The following is an 18,375-nucleotide window of genomic DNA, read 5'->3' on the forward strand; positions in this document are numbered from 1 at the left end:
ATGAATGGAAAATAATTGAGAGTTCAGAAATAAACCCTTAAAATTACGTCTAATTGACTTTTGAAAAGGGTGCTAAGTGAATTCACTGGGGAAAGAATGGTATTGATAGTCTGTTGATAGCATGTACTGTAGTTAATTTAACTATTTAACTTTAATTTTAGACACTCAGTAGATATACTGTTTAGGTGCTAGGGATACACTGGAGTGGACAAAGAAAAAAAGACCGTATTTCCTCCTCTTGTGGAGCTTAAATTCTATGAGACAGGCAAAAAACCTAATCAAATACACATAGAATCATAGTTGTGGTAATTGTTCAAAGAATCTAATAGAAGGAATTAACATAGTCAGGGAGGTGAAGGATAGCTCTTCAGAAAAAAATGATAATTGAACAGACATCTAAAAATTGATTAGTTTATGTTTTAAGGATGTGATTTTTTGTCCTGTGATATCTATTCTCTGATTTCTTCTGTGTCTTTAAGTACTTTCACTCTAGTACCTCTTTCTCATCATCTTTTAAACATGCTTAAATTTCTCACATATTCAAAAATAAAAACAACTCTTCTCTACCTGAACTCATCTTTCCAACTTCTGTCCTTTATTTCTCCTCCCATTTTTTTTTCTTATGGTATCATTGATATACAGTCTTATGCTCAGGTTTCACATGAGCAACATTGTGGCTACTAGATTCCCCCTATTATCAAGTCCCCACCACATACCCCATTACAATCACTGTCCATCAGCATAGTAAGATGCTTCAGTGTCACTGATTGTCTTCTCTGTGCTATACTTCCTTCCCCATGCCCTCCCTATATAATGTGTGCTAATCATAATGACCCTTAATCCCGTTATCCCTCACTTCCCACTCACCCTCCCCAGTCCCTTTTCCTTTGGTAACTATTAGTCCATTCTTGGGTTCTGTGTTTCTGCTGCTGTTTTGTTCCTTCAGTTTTTGCCTTGTTGTCAGACTCCACAGATGAGTGAAATCATTTGGTACTTATCTTTCTCCACCTGGCTTATTTCACTGAGCATAATACCTTCTAGCTCCATCCATGTTGTCGCAAATGGTAGGATTTGTTTTCTTCTTATGGCTGAATAATATTCCATTGTGCATATGTACCACATCTTCTTTATCCATTCATCTACTGATGGACACTTAGGTTGTTTCCGTATCTTGGCTATTGTAAATAGTGCTGAGATAAACATAGGGGTGCATATGTCTTTTTGAATCTGTGATCCTGTTTTCTTAGGGTAAATTCCTAGGAGTGGAATTCCTGGGTCAAATGATATTTCTATTTTGAATTTTTTGAGGAACCTCCATACTGCTTTCCACAATGGTTGAACTAATTTACATTCCCCCCAGCAGTGTAGGAGGGTTCCCCTTTCTCCACATCCTTGCCAGCACTTGTTGTTTGTCTTTTGAATGTTGGCCATCCTAACTTGTGTGAGGTGATAGCTCATTGTGGTTTTAATTTGCATTTCCCTGTTAAATAGCTAACGTGGAGCATCTTTTCATGTGCCTGTTGGCCATCTGAATTTCTTCTTTGGAGAAGTGTCTGTTTATGTCCTCCACCCATTTTTTAATCAGATTATTTGCTTTTTGGGTGTTGAGGCCTGTGAGTACTTTATATATTTTGGATATTTACCACTGTCAGATATATTGTTTTCAAATATATTCTCCCATAATGTAGGATGCCTTTTTGTTCTACTAATGCTGTACTTGGCTGTACAGAAGCTTTTTAGTTTGATGTTGTCCCATTTGTTCATTTTTGCTTTTGTTTCCCTTGCCTGTGGATATGTGTTCAGGAAAAGTTGCTCATGTTTATATTTGAGATTTTTACCCATGTTTTCTTCTAAGAATTTTATGGTTTTATGACTTCCATTCAGGTCTTTGATCCATTTTGAGTTTACTTTTGTGTATGGAGTTAGACAGTAATACAGTTTCATTCTCTTACTTTTAGCTGTCCAGTTTTGCCAACACCAGTTGTTGAAGAGGCTGACATTTCCCCATTGTATATCCCTGGCTCCTTTATCACATGCTTGGGTTTCTATCTGGGCTCTCACTTCTTATCTATTGATCTAAAGGTCTTTTCTTGTGCCAGTACAAAATTGTCTTGATTACAATGGCTTTGTAGTAGAGTTTGAAGTTGGGGAGTGTAATCCCCCTGGCTTTATTCTTCCTTCTCAGGATTGCTTTGGCTATTCGGGGTCTTTTGTGGTTCCATTTGAATTTTAGAACTATTTGTTCTTGTTCATTGAAGAATGCCATTGCATTTTGATAAGAATTGCATTGAATCTATAGATTGCTTTAGGCAGGATGGCCATTTTAACAATATTAATTCTTCCTATCCATGAGCACAGAATGTATTTCCATTTATTGGTGTCTTACTTAATTTCTCTCATGAGTGTATTGTAGTTTTTAGGGTATAGGTCTTTCATCTCCTTGGTTAGGTTTATTCCTAGGTATTTTATTCTTCTTGACACAATTCTGAATGGAATTGTTTTCCGATTTCTCTTTCTGCTAGTTCATTGTTAGTATATAGGAATGCAACAGAATTCTGTGTGTTGATTGTATATCTTTCAACTTTGCTAAATTCAGTTATTAGCTCTGGTAGTTTTGGAGTGGATTCTTTAGGGATTTTTGTGTACAATATCATGTCATCTGCAAACAGGGACAGTTTAACATCTCCCTTACCAATCTGGATACCTTTTATTTCTTTGTGTTGTCTGATTCCCATGGCTAGGACCTCCAGAACTATGTTGAATAGAAGTGGGGAAAGTGGGCATCCTTGTCTTGTTCCCAATCTTAAAGGAAAAGCTTTCAGCTTCCCGGTGTTCAGTATGATGTTGGCTGTGGGTTTGTCATATATGGCTTTTATTATGTTGAGGTACTTGCCCTCTATACCCATTTTGTTGAGAGTTTTTATCATGAACGGATGCTAAATTTTGTCGAATGCTTTTTCAGCATCTATGGAAATGATCATGTGGTTTCTGTCCTTTTTGTTGATGTGGTGGATGATGTTGATCGATTTTCGAATGTTGTACAATCCTTGCATCTCTGAGATGAATCCCACTTGATCATGGTGTGTGACCCTCTTGATGTATTTTTGAATTCACTTTGCTAATATTTTGCTGAGTATTTTTGCATCTATGTTCATCAGGGATATTGGTCTGTAGTTTTCTTTTTTGGTGGGGTCTTTGCCTGGTTTTGGTATTTGAGTGATGTTGGCCTCATAGAATGAGTTTGGAAATATTCCCTCCTCTTCTATTTTTTGGAAAACTTTAAAGGTAATGCATATTAGGTATTCACTGTGTGTTTGATAAAATTCAGTGGTGAAGCCATCTGGTCCAAGGTATTTTGTTCTTGGGTAGTTTTTGATTACCAGTTCAATTCCATTGCTGGTAATTGACCTTTACAGATTTTCTGTTTCTTGCTGGGTCAGCCTTCTTGAGTTATGTTTTTTTAAAAACTCGTCCATTTCTTCTAGGTTATCCAGTTTGTTAACATATAATTTTTCATAGTATTCTCTAATAATTCTTTGTATTTCTGTGGAGTCTGTAGTGATTTTTCCTCTCTCATTTCTGATGCTGTTCATGTGTGCAGACTCTCTTTTTCTTGATAAGTCTGGCTACGGGTTTATCTATTTTGTTAATTTTCTCAAAGAACCAGCTCCTGCTTTCATTGATTCTTTCTACTGTTTTATTCTTCTCAATTTTATTTATTTCTTTTCTGATCTTTATTATGTCCCTCCTTCTACTGACTTTGGGTCTCATTGTTCTTTTTCTAGTCATTAATTGTGAGTTTAGACTCTTCGTAAAGGATTGTTAATCTTTTCTGAAATAGGCCTCTATTGCAGTTTACTTCACTTTTAGCATGGTCTTCACTGCATCCCACAGATTTTGTGGTGTTGAATTAGTGTTTTCTTTCATCTCCATATATTGCTTTATCTCTCTTTTTATTTGGTCATTATTTCATTGATTATTTAGGAGCATGTTGTTAAGCCTCTATTTGTTTGTGGGCTTTTTTGTTTTCTTTGCATAATTTATTTCTAGTTTCATACCTTTGTGGTCTGTGAAGCTAATTGGTACAATTTCAATTGTTCTGAATTTACAGAGGCTCTTTTTGTGGCCTTGTATATGAGCTATTCTTGAAAATGTTCCATGCATGCCTGGAGAAGAATATGTATCCTCCTGCTTTTGCATGGAGTGTTCTGTAGATCTGTTAGGTCCATCTGTTCTAATGTGTTGTTCAGGGCCTCTTTCTCCTTACTTATTTTCTGTCTGGTTGATCTGTCCTTTGGAGTGAGTGGTGTGTTGAAGTCTGCTACAATGCATTCACTGCATTCTATTTCCTCCTTTAATTCTGTTTCTGTTTCACCTATGTAGGTGCTCCTATGTTAGGTGCACAGATATTTATAATGGCTATATCCTCTTGTTGGACTGACCCCTTTATCATTATGTAATGTCCTTCTTTGTCTCATGTTACTTTCTTTGTTTTGATGTCTATTTTGTCTCATGTAAGTACTGCAGCTAGTGTTTTTTTCTCCATATTATTTGTATGAAATATCTTTTTCCATCCCTTCACTTTTAGTCTATGTATATGTTTCAGTTTGTAGTGAGACTCTTGTAGGCAGCATGAGATGGATCTTGTTTTTTATCCATTCAGTAACTCTGTGTCTTTTAATTGGTGCATTCAGTCCATTTATATTTAGGGGGATTATTGATAGATATGTGCTCATTGCCATTGAAGGCTTCAGGTTCATGGTTACCTAAGGTTCAAAGATAGGTTCTTTACTAGCTAACAGTCTAACTTAACTGACTTCATACACTATTTTAAGCCCTGTCTAAAGGTTCTTTTTTTTCCCCTCTCCCTTCATTTTCTTCCTCCTCCATTCTTTATATATTAGGTATCATATTCTGTACTCTTTGTGTATTGCTTGACTGACTTTGGGGGTAGTTGATTTAATTTTGCATTTACTTAGTAATTAATTGGACTACTTCATTTACTGTGGTTTTATTGTCTCTGGTGAAAGCTCTTTAGCCTTAGAAACACTTCCATCTATATCATTCCATCCAAAGTACACTGTAGAGATGGTTTGTGAGAGGTAAATTCTCTAAACTTTTGCTTATCTTAAAATTGTTTAATCCTTCCTTCAAATTAAATGATAGTCTTGCTGGGTAGATTATTCATGGTTTGAGGCCCTTCTGTTTCATTGCATTGAATATATCATGCCATTCTCTTCTGGCCTGTAAGGTTTCTGTTGAGAAGTCTGAAGATAGCCTGATGGGTTTTCCTTTGTACATGTTCTTTTTTCTCTCTAGCTGCTTTTAACACTCTGTCCTTTTCCTTGATCTTTGCCATTTTTATTATTATATTTCTCAGTGTTGTCTTCCTTGGGTCCCTTGTTTTGGGAGATCTGTGCACCTCCATGGCCTGTGAGACTATTTCCTTCCCAAGATTGGGGAAGTTTTCAGCAATGACCTCCTCAAAGACACTTTCTCTACCCCTTTTTCTCTCTTTTCTTCTTCTGGTACCCCTATAATGCAAATATTGTTCCATTTGGATTGGTTATAGAGTCCTTTTAATATTCTTTCATTCCTAGAGATTCTTTTTTTCTCTCTGTGCCTCAGCTTCTTTGTATTCATGTTGTGTAATTTCTATTTCATTTACCATCCCCTCTACTTCATCTAATCCGGTTTTAAATCCCTCCGTTGTGTTTCATTTCAGATACTGTATTTTTCAAAGTTTCTGTCTCTTTCTTGAATTCCTCCCTGAGTTATTGAATATTTTTCTGTAGCTTCATGAGCATGTTTATGATTTTTATTTTGAAATCCCTTTAAGGAAGGTTGGTGAGTTTAGTTTCACTTGGCCCTCTTGCTGGGGTTTGTGAGATTATGGATGAAACCAGGTTCCTTTGACATTTCATATTTGTACATAGCACCCTCTATTGCCCAGAAGCTCTACTCTTTGGAGCTACTCACCCCCTGGCGTGATGCTTGGGATCACAGGTTAGTGGCATTGGTGCCTGTTGGGAAAAGAGAGCTCTTTCCTGCTTCCTGGCCACAGTGCCTACCTCCACTGCTAGGGCCTGTGGGTGGATCGCACAGGGAGCAGCCTATGTGTTACATCCTTGTAGCTCTGTAGGGGCAACCACCCTCTAGCTGGCCTGGCACAATGGTGGGAGCAGCAGGTTTCCAAGCCAGTGCTAGCTGGGAGGAATGAGTGGCAGGCTGCGCATATAGCAGTGCGGGGCCTTGGAGCTGCGTTGCCAGCCAGGGGGATGGAGCATCTGAAGCTCCTTAAAGTTCCCAAACTTCTAGGCCTCCACCCATTCCCTGCTCCATTTCTCTTCTTCCTGCTGGTGAGCTGGTGTAGGGAAGGGCTTGGGTCCCACTAGATCATGGTTTGGCACTTTACCCTTTTTTGTGAGGTCTTCTCTTTTCCCCAGATGTAAGCAGCCTGACATGGCATTCTTTGCTGTTGCTCTTTCAGGATTAGTTGTATTTGCTATATTTTCATAATGTATGTTGTTTTGGGAGGAGGTTTCTGTCTCACTTCTCCTGCCGCCATCTTTTTTTTTTTTGAGAGGGCATCTCTCATATATATGATCAAATGGTTGTTAACAACAATAAAATTCTGTATAGGGGACTCAATGCACAATCATTAATCAACCCCAAGCCTAATTCTCAACAGTCTCCAATCTTCTGAAGCATAACGAACAAGTTCTTACATGGTGAACAAGTTCTTCATGGTGAACAGTGCAAGGGCAGTCATATCACAGAAACTTTCAGTTTTGATCACGCATCATGAACTATAAACAATCAAGTCAGATATGATTATTCATTTGATTTTTATACTTGATTTATATGTGAATCCCACATTTCTCCCTTATTATTATTATTACTATTATTATTTTTAAATAAAATGCTGAACTGGTAGGTAGATGCAAGATAAAGGTAGAAAACATAATTTAGTGCTGTAAGAGGGCAAACGTAGATGATCAGGTCTGTGCCTATAGACTAAGTATTAATCCAAGCTAAACAAGGGCAACAAAACATCCACGGATGCAGAAGATTTCTCTCAAAACAGGAGGGGTGAGGTCCTAAGCCTCACCTCTGTTGATCCCCAATTTCTCACCTGATGGTCCCCCTGCGACTGTGCCTATCTTAGGTTGTTCCTCCCTTGAGGAATCTTACCCATCTCTGGCTAACCAGTCATCTTCCAGGGCCATACAGGGAAATGTAAAGGTGGTAAGTGAGAGAGAAGAAATATTGTTTGAAAAGGTTAGCTTTTTACTTCTTTGCAGATTTATGCCCTGTGGCTTCTAATCCTGCCGCCATCTTTAAGCCGCACTCTGATCTCTTAACTTGGTTTTCATGACACTGTTCTCGTTTGTTTTTCAATCTTTGCTCACTTTGTATTTTCTAATTATTAAATTTGAAGTTCTTAAGGCTTTGTCCTAGGCTTTTTCCTGTTTTTTATCAAACACTCTCAAGGGCACGCTTCAGATAATACCTGTAGATGATTCACAAACCTTTGTCTACCTTCTTTGCTGAGCTTTACACCATTGTGCCCATCTGCCGCCCATATTTTTCTACTTTATTTGTTCTTTCTTAATTCAAATATATTTAGTTAGGGCCTATTTTTTTTCCAGGTATTTTAGTGGTACTGGGAGTGTCTTAAAAGTATTTCCAATGAAATATGATAAAAACAGAATCCGTTATTCATACTGCCTGCCAAAAACAATCAAGTGAACAAATAAAAACAACCAAAATAAGATCTCTGTCCTCATTGTTCTCACTCAACTATTGAAATCACCCAGTTCTTCTAGCCTGAAATCTTGGAATCAGTCTTGATTTCTCCCTTTATCTCAGTACTTTCCCAACCTCACCCAATCCTATCTAATCCAATCCAGTCTAAATCAGTCAATATGTTTAACTCAGTGCAGTGTTACCAAGGTCTGGCCTTTTCACCTTCCATGTAAATACCTGCCATTCTTTTCACTGTTAAGATCCTACCCTCAGCTACCATTACCTTTTGAGTAGACTGCTGCAGTTCCTTGTAATGGGCCATACATGGCATTAAACATTCACTTTTGATCCACAGTCTGGCAGTTTGCCACATGACTCCAAACTTGATCTTTTAAAATATTTCTTAATTCATCTTTGTTTCAGTTTTCTTATCTATAATAATAGCCCTTCTCTCATAGGGTTGCTGTGAGGATAAAAAGAAGTATTATATTGAAAATACTTGGAATAGTGCCAGGCACCAAGGCCTTAGAAAATTGTTTTCGAGACCTTATACATTGTTACATTAAGCCAACTAAAAGGTGTAATGAAGACAGAAGGAGGTTTATTAATAATAGATTTGCAAGAAGTAATTATTGGCTTGTTTACACTTGTATATGCTATACAAGGAGCATATACATGTTCACAGAAAAAAAGTCTGCAGGCTCTCATAATGCATGACCTTATTATGTATAATTTTTTTCTTAATTAAAAGGCTAAGAAGCACCAGGCCTTTCTAGCAGAGACATGTGAAAATAATGTGAAAGAATTGGAAGCGATCTTGGACAGCTTTACTGTGTCGGGCCAGTGGACATCAGGTTAGTTGAAGGTATAAAATGACAGATGCATCTGTCAATGTTCCAAAGTCACTACATTTTGGGAATTCTGCAGATGCCTCTTAAAGTCCCTCATCTCAACATGTTTTGATTTGATGACATGATAAGAGCAGTTCTCACAGCAGTCAGTTGGCCTAGCTGGCTGAGAAAGGGTGACGGAATGTGGACCTGCTGTTGTCCTCCCAGAACTTGATTTACAAGTGTTGGGGTCTGTATGATTGGACAGACAAGGGCTCACTTGCTGTGTTCTGAATCCAACTGAGAAAAAAGTCCTTATAGTATACCTGCAAGGGGAACAGATGTTTCGATCAAACTGAGCCAAATTCTGAGGCAACCTTCAGCAACTTAAAGGTCATGCATTGAAAAGGTTATGTAGGACACAGGCTGTACTAGAGTGCATATTCTACACTCTTGCTTTCTAAGCTGGTTTTTCCCTCATTTCCTACCACTATATATATATTCTTCAGGTAATAGTGCTTAGGTAAAATGTTTTGGTTTCACTATTAGCACAGTTAATAAGATAAAGAAGTATGAAAATTGGGTATTAGGTAGGCTTATTTTGGGAACTAACAAAGCCATTAGTTGGCTAATAAATGCTGTCCAAGAGTTCTACTTCCTTAATTTTTTATGTTTATGTTATTATTTGTGCTATTAGAAGCTTTAACTTACTCTACTTTTCTATCTCAGTTTTTGCCTACTGTCAGCCTCAAATTATTTAGTTGTTTTCTGATTCAGTTATATTCTTCAAAGGCACATAAAATTAAATTCCTTACATGTTAAAACTGAACTCTGGAAGTCTGTTTTTTAAAGGCATCAAGCAATTACTTGGCAAATACAGTTTTTAGGAAATTTTAAGTTCAGGAAAGTTTGTTGTCCTCAAAAAAGCAGAAATTTTGTTACCATCTTTCTGCATTTCTACTATGGGTCTGAAATTTTCCTTTGGATCTGCAGATTTCTATTGGTGAACTATCAGAAATTTAGTCTGCTTTGCTGTTAGCTGTTTTTCTGATCTGCCTTTATCCTTCATGTCTTTTTTATCAGCAATTTTATGAAATTAATGTATAACTTTTTAAAATTTTTACTTTACCCTAAAGCACATGGTTTGTTACTATGCAAAAATCAAGGTGTATAAAGTGACATAAAAAATATAGATATCCATTTTTTTTGATAAAGCTTTAGAGGATAAAATTTTCTTTTGGCAGTCGTACTATTTTATTATTGAGTTGTATCATTGCTTAATGGTGTTAGGATCTTTAAAAGTTGTTGAATTATTATAATTTCATATGCATCAATATTTTAAAAATATTTCTTCACAGAGTTGAATTAGAAAAATAAAAACAAAAAGGTCACATACCTCCTTTCAATTTTAAAATGAAATAACAAAATAACAACAAAGGCAACTCACGAGCTGTTACTAAGCATATAGAAAAACAATTGTATTAAAATTTTTCTTTTCCTTTATACTTTTAGTAGCCATCCTTTTTTGACTCCTATATATGCACACCCAGTATATAACAGTGGAAGCATTCCTGGAAAGGGGACTGTACACTGAATTAATGATTTTTGATTTTTGAATTGTTGTAGACTAGTCTTTGTTTCTGTATCGTGCTGGTTATTCACTCTCTTACCCGTGAACCATTCTCCTCTGGTCTCCGTTTTGCCTCACAGAGGTTGGCCTTTCTGGACTGTGTGATTTAGGCGCCTTTGTCCTCTGGCTTCTGGTTGGATGTAGACACTAGGTGCACCAGTGAACAATTAAGATGGTAGAGGAAGAAGGAAAAGACCAGGGTATGTATTTCTCCTGCTGCTTCTGCAGTGTGTTCTTGGCAGTGGCTTCTTTTTTCAGCAGCTATAGCTCCTGGCAAACCCATCTCCTTTCACAGGACCTGTTCCATAGACACTTACATCTATCTCCCATTTCAGGAAAACTAACCCATAGTAGAAATGTAGAAGGATGGTAACAAAATTATTATTATTTTTTTACTTGGTCTTTAAAATGGAAAGAATGAAAATTACTTTCTTGAATGGATTTTAGCCCAGAGTTGACAGTAACTGCCAGGTGTTCTGTTCCCTGTCTTCTTCAGATTTTGTGGTCCTCTGCATTAAGAAATCTTTCTGAGGTCAGAGTGACCCATTCACTTATGTTCATGTAGCAGATAAAGTGAAGTTTTAGTTAGTCCAGGATAGTCAGGAATTTATTTACTTAGCTTGATCTTCTCACCAGTGATCAGTGTGACAGTTTACACCTTGTTCCCTAATGTGCCCAGCACTTTCTCCCCCTCTCACTAACTGGTCTCTCTGCTTTCACCTTGCTCCCCTTTAGTTTGTTTTTTTCTACAACTGCCAGAACTATCATTTGAAAACCTAAGTTAGAACATACCTTTCCTTTGTTCTAAACCTTCCTGGGCTCTGCATTTCATTAAGAGCAGAAGCCAGGGTGCTAGGCATGGCTTGCAAGACCCTACATGTCTGCCCCCCTTTATCATGCTTTTGACCTTTCCTTCTCCTTCTGGCCCTTGCCTCCCTCTCTTTGGGCCACTCTGGCCACTCGTGTTTCTTGAACACACCAAGCATGCTCTTTCCTTGGGGCCCTTTGTGCTGGCCATTCCATCTGCCTGGAAAGCTCTTCATCTAGCTATGTCTGCATAGCTCTCTTATCTTTCTGAAATTTATGCTCAGTGCTTACCTTCTCTGTGAAGTTATCCATGACTCATTCCTGTGCCACCTGCCTCACTACCTCTCTTGTTTTTCTGAGCTACTTTTTTTTTCACTTCTCCATGGCACTTGTTGCTGTCCATCATTTCTAACATACTCCATTGTATGGTGCATTTGTTATTATATCTATATTAGTCAGTGTTCTCCAGAGAAACAATCAATAGCATATATATATAAACATATATATTTATTATAAGAATAGGCTCATTTTGTTATGGAGGCTGGGAAATACCATGCTCTGTCCTCTGGAAGATCAAGAACCAGGAAAGCCAGTGATGTGATTCAGTCTGAATCCAAAGGTCTGAGAACAGGAGGCTGCTTGCTCTAGGTCCTGGAGTAAAAACGCTAAAGAACCAGGAGCTCCTTCTCCAAGGGCAGCAAAAGAAGGATGTCCCAGCTCAAGAATAAAGAGAGGGGGTTGGAAGAACTGGATGATGCCTACCCACACTGGTGAGGGCAGATCTTCTTCACTCAGTCTGCTGATTCATATGCTAATCTCTTCCAGAAACACCTTCACAGACACACCTAGAAGCGCTAACCAGCTACCCAGGCATCCCTTAGACCTGTCAAGTTGACACATAAAATTAACCACCACCTATATATTTTCAGTAAATATTATTCAGCCATGAATAAGATGGGAATTCTGCCATTTGCAACAACATAGATGAACCTAGAGGATGCTGTGCTAAGTGAAATAAGTCAGACACAGAAAGACAGATACAGCATGACCTCGCCCATATGTGGAATCCAAAAATGTTAAAGTCATAGAAAGACCAGAATGGTAGTTGCCAGGGGCTGGGGTTGGGGGAAATGCAAGAGGTTGGTCAAAGGGTCCAAAGTCACAGTTATATGGTTCAACTTTTAAATTAGTCAATGGGAATGAAAGTACAGTGTAGAGAATATAACCAATAATATTGTAATATCTTGGTATGATAACTGGGGGTAACAACACTTACTGTGGTGACCATTTAGTAATGTACATAATTATTGAATTACTGTGTTGTACATCTGAAACTAATATAATATTGTATGTCAACTACATTTCAATAAAAAATAAAATAAAATATGGGGAAAAAAACAAAACAAAGAAACAAACAAAATTACCACAATGTCCAAGCTCCATGAGGGCAAGGATCTGTGTCTCTTTTATTTAATGATGTATTTTAAGAGGCTGAAACAATACTTGGTGCAAAGCAGGCATTCAATAAATGTTGAATATTAATGAATAAAAGCATGAATGAATTAATGTCAGGTTGAAGGTCTATTTTCATTTTAATTGTTGAGGTTCTAAAGGTAGTCATGGAATGTGTTTCCAAATTATAGGAGCCCTTTTGGTAGCATTCCATAGGAGTCACCAGGAAGATTGAACTTCAGCAGAAAATGTGCACTCTCACATGGGCCATAGAAGTGTTAATTGATAACCTATCATTAGACAAGGTAGCCTCGATTTACTTGATCAGGGACATTTATTTCTTATTTCTGTTTTCTGCTGTCCACTGAAGTTAAAGCATTAGAGCTGTTCATATCTCATTTCTTTTCTGGTGGTAATTCTTACAGTCAGGCACGTATGGGGAGAAATCCTTTCCGACTTTGAACTCATGTGGTCTTTCTGCCTCAAGTGTTTCTCTAATACAATTTCAGCTTTGCCTGAGGATGTTAGCAAACATACAGAATGTGACTTTTCCTTCATTAGGCTCATAAAAGGAAGTTTTTCTTGTGGCTTGTGGATGTTCCCTCAGGGTGGTTGACTTTTGTGTTGACTGAGATGGAACCCTCCAACCTACTTCACCTATCCTTCCTTGAGGAAGTCATTTGTAATACTCCAGAGGAATTACTTTTCTTTGTACCGGAGATGCTGAAGGACCCTAGGAAATAATAGCAGCAGCATTTGATGCCTTCAGGCATGTGTATGTCACTCAGAAATTGGACAGTCTCAGGGACTGCTCTTAGGAAAATCAGACAACAACTTGGACTTTTCCTCTCCTCTCTCCTCCTTTACCTCTAAAATAAAAGATTATTGCCCCAAACTGGCAGTTTCTTGAGAATTTTAATTATTCTTGTGAACCTCATGGTTGATCCTTTTACCTGGAGATTCTCAGGTCACCGAGAAGCTGGGATGTCTGGAAGAGCGGCAGGCAGATCTCTTTGGGTGTCAGTTGCCAAGTTCTCTTTTACCGTCCTCCCTTCCCGATTCACTGAGGTTTTCAAACCGAACTTGCTCTGCTTCATCATACTTGTAGCTTGTTTGTAAAATCCAAGGGAGTGACTTCACTAAGGATGTTCAATATTCTCTAAATGGGATCCTTAATTAAGCACATGATTATGAAAGCTGAGAAAACCAAGATCTGCAACTTGAAGACCCAGTGGAGCCAATAGTATCAGTCGCAGTCTGTCTCTGAAGATCTGGGAGCCAGGAGAGCCGGGGCTGTGAGCTCCAGTCAGTCTGAGTAGAAAGGCAGGGAAGCCTGATGTCCCAACTTGGAAACAGTCAGGCCAAGGGAAAGAATTCTTCCTTCCATAGCCTCGTGGCCTGTTCGGGCCTTTAATGGAGTGTATGAGGCCCCTGCTTTGGGGAGGGCAATCTGCTTCACTCAGTCTCTGACTCACATGTCAGTCTCATCCAGAAACATCCTCATATACACACCCAGAAAAGTGCTTAACTAATAGTATCTGGGCCTGTGGCCTCATCAAGTTCACACATAAAATTAACCATCATATCTTTTTTTCCCCTTCCCCTGGCCACTGGTAACCACCATTCTACTTTCTGCTTTTATGAATTTGACTACTTTAGATATATCATATAGTATAATCATATAATATGTCTTTTTGTAATTGGCTTATTTCACTTAGTGTACTGTCTTTAAGGTTCATCCATGTTATAGCATGTGACAGGAATTCATTTTTTAAGGCTAAATAATATTCCATTGTACATATATATTACATTTTGTTTATCCATTCATCTGCTGATAGACTTTTAGGTGGCTTCTGCCTTTTAGCTATTGTGAATTGTGCTGCTATGAACTTGGCAACATCTCTTCAGTACCCTGCTTTTAATCCTTTTGGATGTACACCTAGAAGTGGGATTGCTGGTCTATTAACGTTTTTCAAAAGAACATGAGTGTACTAACAGGGGCCTTGTGGGATATTCTGTATTCTAAACATACTCGTTCTTAACTATCAATTTTCCCTTGATAATAAAGACCAGTTGTCCTGTAAGGAAGAACTATCTTTGTTCTTTGTCTTCCTGATTTGCTCAGAAATGATGAGGTGATATTCTCAGCTTCCATTTTAGTGGAACCATTGCTGTGTCCCATGGTGGAAGCATTTTCCCTTGAGAAATTAAAACTTAGACCAATAGAGTCCACAGTTTTTGGGATGCGAAACAGACGTTTCCTAGTGGATCATGAGATATAATGATGATATGAGCCACTCCCATGCACAACATTTGATTCTAGGACCTGTGAATCCTGGATATGGGAGAAACACACCATATATTGATTCCTGACTCAGAGCATATGTTGTCCTGAAGGATATTATTATTGTCCTACAAAATGTTGCTATGCAGCAGCACCATGATTCTTCAAAAGGCCATTCTACTATTCTATGTGCCAGCTACTTCAGACTGATAGGAAACATAGTAACCAGTGAGTTCTCTCAGAATGGGAATACTTTTCCTATTTCCATACATGATTTGCTGTAAAATGAGTTTCCTGGTTAGAAGCAATGCTATGTGGAATATGTAATGGTGAATAAGGTATTTTATGAATTCACGCATGGTGATTTCAGCAGAACTATAATGGTCATGGAAGGAAAGTCTATATTCAGAGTATCTGTCTTATTAAGAGTAAAGCATTGCTCATTCAATGAAGGAAGTGACTTAGTATAATCAACTTACCACCAGGTGGTTGGCTCATCCTCCTAGAGAATGGTACCATATCATGGGTTCACTGTTTGTCTTTACTGTTGACAGATTTTACATTCAGCAGGGGTTATAACCATATCAATCTTGATGAATTGACTCTGTTGCTGAGCCTGTGTATTAGCTCCATTCTTGTTGCCATGACTCCTTTGTTGTAAGGACAACAAAGGTGAGTAAGGATGAAGGTGGCTGGGAAAGGGTGGTGGTTGATATCCACAGAATGCTTCATCTTGTCCTCCTGATTATTAAGATGTCCCTCTATTGATTGATCTGGGTGCAGTGCTCATTTGGAGAGGTCTAGCCACATACTCTCACCCAGACCACCTTGTTACCAGTTTGCTAACTGTGTTCTTTTCTAGTCCCTGCCCATTCAGCCAAACTGTTAGCTCTCCCCATAAATTTGTGTATATTTGTCCCTTTGGTCACCTCTCATTCCAGGCAAAATGACAGGCCCATCACTTGAAGTTCTGCCTACTGGGAGGATTTCACTTCACCACTATTCTTCAGGATCATCCTTGTGTGGGACTATAGTGCTGTACCTGTCTACTTCTAAGCAGTATCGGTGTATCATACAGAACCATCTATATATAAGCCCATTATTCAAGTGGTCATAGGAAATTGTCCATGGATCCAGGGTGTGGGTTAAGAGAGGAAGCAATGTTGTAAGAATAGGGCCATAGGAATCTGGACTATTTGCTATGCAGCTCCTTGTGTCTTAAGGACTTGCTTGATCCCAGTTTCGTACATATTACTTTCACTTGAAGGTACAGTGTTGTTGTGCATGCCCAAATTTATGGGTTGGTGGATGAGACAATAACCATTTTATGATGGGCAACTCAGGTCCCATGGTAAATTAGTAGCTGTGAATGCAGTACATCTGCTGAGGACCTAGTAGGAAGTCTAAAGCTGATTTTCAAGAGGAGAGTAGTTACCTATAGAGGATGGCTTGCTTTGTTCCAAAATCCTGAAAGTTTACCATATGATTCACTTATAAGGACCTGCCAAACTTGACCTGTTTGAACTCGTACAGTTGGAATGATATCATCAATTTGGTAGAGAACTAAGCAGAACATGTGATATCTTCTGGAGTGGAGAGTTGTTCAAGATTTCTACAGACTAGATTATGCCAGAGTTGATGTAGCTCTGAGGTAGGGCTGTGAAGGACATAGTTGGTCCTGCTAGCTTGAAAGCAAGTGCTTTGGTGATTTTTACTAAAAGGATAGAAGAAGTAGCTTCATCCCAATTGCCAGAAATGTATTTATTTGCCCCCAAAACAAACGACATTTGTATCTGCACCTGCAATTGGAGTCCCATGTAATTATGCTTACAGTAATTCCCTATCGTTCCTAAGATCCGTCTGTATGCTGCATAATCCATATAGATGAGTTGAATGCTAACGTGGCTGGAATCACCACATCCTTTATCTTTCAAGTCTCTGTAGTCTCTAATTGCTGCAATCTCTTCAGAAATGTAGCATTTCTTCAACTTACTTTTTTGGTTGGTAAAAGTTCTAGTGACTTCTACTTGCTTTTTTTTCTATTTGGTTTCCTCTGTAAATCCCTCACTCCATGGGTCAGGTAACCAATATGGATATCATGCCAGTTTTCTGCATTTGACTTTTCTAACTATGCATTCCAAACTGGGGACATAACTATTAGGTGGGTTCAGGTACATACTGGTCCCACTGGAGATAGACCTTAACCCAGAATCAATCTCCTGACCTCTGCAAGCTCCTACCCTAACTAGTGAACCACAAAAGCATACTAAGTCTCCAGGAATTAGTGTCAGATCAGATCCAGTATCCAGTTACCCAGGGATTAACCCCCCTTCCCCAGTACATGATCACCCTGGTAAATGGTTGCATGTTTCTTCGAGGAAAGCTAGGAGGAAGATTCACACAGTATGATCTTTGGCAGTATGTTAGGATTCCTAAAGGGGACCCATCCTCTTTATTCAAGGGGCACTGACTGGGTCTGTGAACTAGCTCAAGTCAGAGTTGATTGAGGGCTCAGACTCTCTTTAGTGTTGATTTAAGTCCTATTAATGGTAATCAAACCTAGAGATTTTCTACTTAGACAAATCAGATAATACTTAAGAAGACTGCCTATCTATTTCAGCTCTAGGAATGCTGTATCAGTTAGCCAATGCCGGCAATATGCATGTGTAAAACCATTTTATTTATTGCTTTGATTCCACTGCCCAGTATGGTAACCATGTCCATTTTGTCTCTGGAAGTTAAGTGCTACTATTGTCCTGCGTGTCACCCAAGATCTCATCATCCTCATTGAATTTAGGGAACCTAGCTTGATGACACCATTTTCCACTGTTATCCATGGCCTTTTAGCTACATAGAGTTTATCAAGCTACAGAGCTTGTTGAGGACACTGGGTCTCCCATCACAATACATTCCTTAAACCTAGGTGAGGGAAGTGCCTCTTGGACTCTTCCTGAGGACATAGTTAGGGTGTGTGGGTGAGCAGGACTCACATAATAAATGCTCTCCATATGTTAGAAAATTTGTGACCCGATCTCCTTAAAAACTCCAGAATGGGCACTAATGTTTGCAAGATAATGCAGATGATTGTTTATGAACTCAGTGAAAAGATGAATTAATATAGAGAATGTAGTTTTTAGTTTGAAAAGTATAACGGTGGACTGATAGTTACAATGTTGGAGGGGTTGGGGAGGATGGGGGGTGGGGAGGGTGAGGAGGATAAAGGGGCACAAAAATTCTCAGTCATAATGTAACTTGGTCACGGAGGTGGTAGTACAGCATGGAGAATACAGTCAGTGATTCTGTAACATCTTCCTGAGTTGACAGATGGTAACTGTGCTGGTGAGAGTGAAGATTTAATAATAAGGGTAACTGTTGAACCACTGTGTTGTATACTTGAAACCAATATAAGATTATATATCGATGATGCTTAAATAAAGAAAAGCATAACTGTGAACAAAGTGTTGTATTTAGTGCTTTTAGAATGAAAACGGAATTTTTGTAGTCATCAATATATTTAATGTTTGGATTTTCTCTGGTGAAAATAAAACCCATTTGAATGTTATTTTCTGTGTTTTACCACATGATTAAAAATCACCTTTAAATAGCAGGGTTTTTTTTCCCCC

The 18,375-nt window shown here is 38.4% G+C and overlaps 1 protein-coding gene across 5 annotated transcripts in view; it reads left to right on the forward strand.

The window, feature by feature from the left end:
- Positions 1-18,375, forward strand: part of CCDC171 (coiled-coil domain containing 171) — a 369,406-nt gene that overhangs the window by 150,265 nt on the left and 200,766 nt on the right. For all 5 annotated transcript variants that reach the window (XM_057498705.1, XM_057498704.1, XM_057498703.1 and 2 more), the window contains one exon: positions 8,501-8,603. In XM_057498705.1, the coding sequence (XP_057354688.1) occupies positions 8,501-8,603 (103 nt within the window). The remainder of the gene's footprint in view (positions 1-8,500; positions 8,604-18,375) is intronic.

The sequence above is a fragment of the Manis pentadactyla genome, chromosome 3, assembly GCF_030020395.1.
Source record: "Manis pentadactyla isolate mManPen7 chromosome 3, mManPen7.hap1, whole genome shotgun sequence".
NCBI lineage: Eukaryota > Metazoa > Chordata > Mammalia > Pholidota > Manidae > Manis > Manis pentadactyla.